The sequence below is a fragment of the Alligator sinensis genome, unplaced genomic scaffold, assembly GCF_000455745.1.
Source record: "Alligator sinensis unplaced genomic scaffold, ASM45574v1 scaffold973_1, whole genome shotgun sequence".
NCBI lineage: Eukaryota > Metazoa > Chordata > Crocodylia > Alligatoridae > Alligator > Alligator sinensis.
The window spans coordinates 84,056-87,829 of NW_005842622.1; the positions used below are offsets into that span (position 1 = coordinate 84,056).

General features: G+C 43.2%; 1 protein-coding gene across 1 annotated transcript in view; it reads right to left on the reverse strand.

Moving 5' to 3' along the window:
• Nucleotides 1–1,495: 1,495 nt before the first annotated feature.
• The window catches only part of LOC102382011 (fatty acid desaturase 1-like), an 18,152-nt gene continuing 15,873 nt past the window's right edge, over nt 1,496–3,774 (reverse strand). The window contains exons 11-12 of the mRNA XM_014524524.2: nt 3,661–3,774; nt 1,496–1,614 (exon numbers count right to left, since the gene is read on the reverse strand). The exon at nt 3,661–3,774 is cut by the window's right edge and continues 12 nt beyond it. Coding sequence (XP_014380010.2) covers nt 1,563–1,614; nt 3,661–3,774 — 166 coding nt within the window. The 3' untranslated portion in view covers nt 1,496–1,562. The remainder of the gene's footprint in view (nt 1,615–3,660) is intronic.

Consider the following 3,774-nt stretch of genomic DNA (forward strand, 5'->3'; position numbering starts at 1 on the left):
AACCAAAAGAAGCATTATGGAAACCATAAATTCACTTAGACAATGAGTTGTGGAATATGAAGCTAGATTGCCTCTACATTTATTTACAGTCAATATAGGACATTTGCTAAACAAGACAGAACAAACTGCCATCTCCAAAAATCCCTTTATCCCCTTACACAGCAGCATCATGTTTGTCTGTCAGTCCAATGTACTTGTTATCCACTCTCTCTATCCCATAGTTGGAGAGTCATTGTATTCCACCACAGAGCAGCCAGCGGGTGCATTAATGTGTCTTTTATGATGCACATTACATTTAGTACCTCCAATGTGAGGTACTAAATAAATGTTCATTAAGCTGCGATAATGCACAGTAGTGCATGTGCACACTTTTTTTAGTGAACATAATGCACAGTAGACAATTTTACTGTGCAATAGTGTCATTTTTTTACATGACACTTCAATGTGCAGTGAAATAGATTATTGTGCATTAAAGTGCACTTGTAGACATGCCCAATCAATGTTATGTTCAACTAAGTCTCTGTGATGAAAGGGGAGTTCAACTTTTTTTTTTTTTTTTTACCCTTCAGGAGCCTTTTATATCTAGGTACTTGAGCTTTTAATTGATATCAGTCTGATTACCTTGTTTTTCAGTTCTAACACCAGTACACCATAAAGTGTAAAAGTGTTTAAATAAGATTACCATTTCTTTTCTTGTTTTGCACAGCTTTTTTAATCTTTCCCCAATTTGCCGAGTTGCAATGGCCCCCAGCAGACATTGATCTAATCAGACCATTGGGATCTGAGGAATTTTATGTGCAAGCCCCAAAATCACATGGCATGCCATGACGAGTGCATATGGCAAGACACATAATTTTGGGGACTGAGGATAAAATTCCTTAGATTTAAATCACGTGACTACTGCTGAGTGAGGAGCTCAGGGCTGCCCTCCTGCCCAGTCCTCAGGATAAGCTCATGAGTGGAATTGAGCACAGGGCAGCCTTGTGGTCCGGGACACAGAAACTCTGTAGCCAAGGCCTGAGAGCAGGCAGTGGGCATCCCCAGGTCCTGAACCCCTGGGGATGCCCACTGCCTGCTCTCAGGGATTGGCTCAGAGTTTCTGTGTAGAGTTTCCAGACAGAAGGGTTTCCCTTTTTAAGTTCTGGAGAGTGGGGAGTGGATGGGCTCCCTGTGCACTGGCATGTTCCCTGCCTTACTTTGGAACTCTGCACATGGGTCTACAGAGTAAAGCATTTAAGTGCTAGAATGTGGGAGACAGGACTGCTGAGGACAGAGACAGAGACAAAGACAGAGACATCTCTTATTCATTCATAAAGCCACTATTCTACAAGGTTCCGCTCAGATATCCTACTGAGTCAGAGTCACAGAAGGCAGATGGAGTAGAGTAACACTTTCAAAACAAGAATACCTTTTAAGCCCAAATTCATACTGAAATTAGGCATCTCCTCTGCCCCCTAGAAAAGCACAATCGTATCCCTCTCCTTGAGATCCAGTGGTCTGCTGTGTAGGTTTTTTGTGGCAGCTTACATGGAGAAGATATTTCCAGCAGAGTTTTATGTTTCTTAGCCATGCAGATAGGCCTCAAGCCAGTGTTCTCCAGAGTCTTTCAAGGAGCTGTAAAGACAAGAGTAATAAGGAGCTTAGTTCATCATGGGTAGTGAAAAGATGAAAAGGTGGCAGTCTGCTAAGTGATCTCAATGGAGAAAGTGGAGTGAGAGATGGCAAACTAGCCTTGTGAAAGAAGTCCCCTTGGAAAGGGAGTGAGGTGGGAGGGAAGGACTAAAAATCAGGAGCAGGAGAGGTATCTAAAAGATGGCAAAATGAGAAAATGAGGAAGCAGTGGAAAGAAAAATGACTTTAAAGGACAAGGAGGAGGAAAATCTTCTTTGAGAAGGGGTCATAGATTCCCCCAAAAATATATGTCCATGACATTGAGCCAAGGGGGCAGAGGGAGTTAATGGCAAAGATGGAATGAGAAGGGACTTGGATGTGAGGAGTCACCAGATAGACAGAGGTGCAGTAGACTACTTGGTCAGACAAGAGGAAAGGGGACAGAAGGAGCCCACATAATTGGGGGGGAAGAAAATCAATCAAGAGAGAGTGGAGGAATATGAATGGCTATTTTCTGTCTGAATAGCAATTAAGACCCCTCCTTATATGCTTCATCCAGTTCTGGTCTCATTAGTATAGGAAAGATTCCCAGACTCAAACCTTGGTGTCTCATGCTCTTAATTATTTGCTGGATCTATTGGCAGTAGTGAAGGTAAGCACATGCTTGCTTGCAGAACTAGGGTCTTTAAGGTGTAAATAATAATGAAAGTAATTATGGTAAGCAGGAAAGAATCCATAATAGAATATTTTCATTACAGCTGGTTGTACTGGTTAAAACCAAAACAGTTCCCACGGGGGGAAAAAACCTCTTTTTTGAGGAAAGTTAGAATTTATATATATATTTTTAAATCAAGGAAATCAAATTTAAAAAAAAATCAGTTTCCCAGTCTTCTGTCCTTTTCATCCATTCTCTTATGAATGTCAACAAAGGGGAAAAAAAGAATGTACTCCTTTTCTAATTTCTTCTCTTTCTGTTGTACTACTTTTTATTTGGTCCTTTTACCTCCACTTTCAGGAAGTTTTTTCTGTTGGCTATTGGCTGTGGAAACTGTCATTCATTTGTGAATGCCACATTCGTGGTATTTTTGAGTGAAAAGGGAACATTTTTTAAAAATGCTGAATTAAATACCTTGCTGTTCATTTGCATGAGTATTTACTGAACTAGATCTCAGAATTTACAAAGACAGTTTCACAAGGAGTAACTCTGACCTTGCTATTCACACAGGCCTTCCTCTTTAAGTGTGTATACTTATAGAGATGATATTCCTTTTCCTTTTATGGTTCTGGACAGTTTCAAGCTGTAACAAGGGGCCTTCCTGGGGCTGGTTAGAGGTTGGCCCGCCCACCTGTTCATAGGCTAACCACCCAACTCTCTCACCTGCCACGCCTTGATGGAAAATGATTAGGATATTACCCAGGTGGGAGGCTGCCCATTTCCTGCCCCAATGTTATAGGGTGCTATCTGCTGCTCTGAAACCTCCCTTATACTGCAGCCCATGCCTCATAGATGGCATCTAAGTTCTTAATGTCTCTGGCCCCATAACTCTGGTCTGGACCCCAACTAAACCCCTTCTCATCAGGCGACTTACTCTGCTCTCATTCTGGGCTGCCAAGCTCCCTGCACTCTTCTCCCTCTCAGGCGTGGCATCCCTGGGAACTTTAGCCACACAGGCCCTGGCCTCACCTCCAAGGCCAGTCAGAACCCCAAGCCCCTAGCTCTAGGTGCCCCTCACGGTGGGCCTCTGGCCCTTTTGACCCTTTTGGTTCTGGCCCCAATATTGACCAGTCAAGGGTGCCTCAAGTCAGGCTTCTGAGCAAGTAGCCCGCACTCTCTTACATGGGTCCACTTTCTCAGGCCCTACTATGGCAGTGCCCGGTGAAAACCTGCCATATACTCCAAAACCCCAAGCTACTGAACCCCATTTTTACCTTATATTTTTCTGCAGACCCACATCTCTAATCTTCTTTCAAACTTCTCCTCCACTGTAGGCTATATCCCTGCCTAGCTGTATGCTAGTGTGCAAAACCATTCTCTTAATTGACACTTACTGCAAAATGTCTGCAAAGGCAGTGAGCAAGGTCTTGGTTTTGTATTCAACACCATGCTTGGCACAGAGGGATTTCACCAAGGGAGCTGCCTTCCAGAAGTTGTGTCGAGGCATT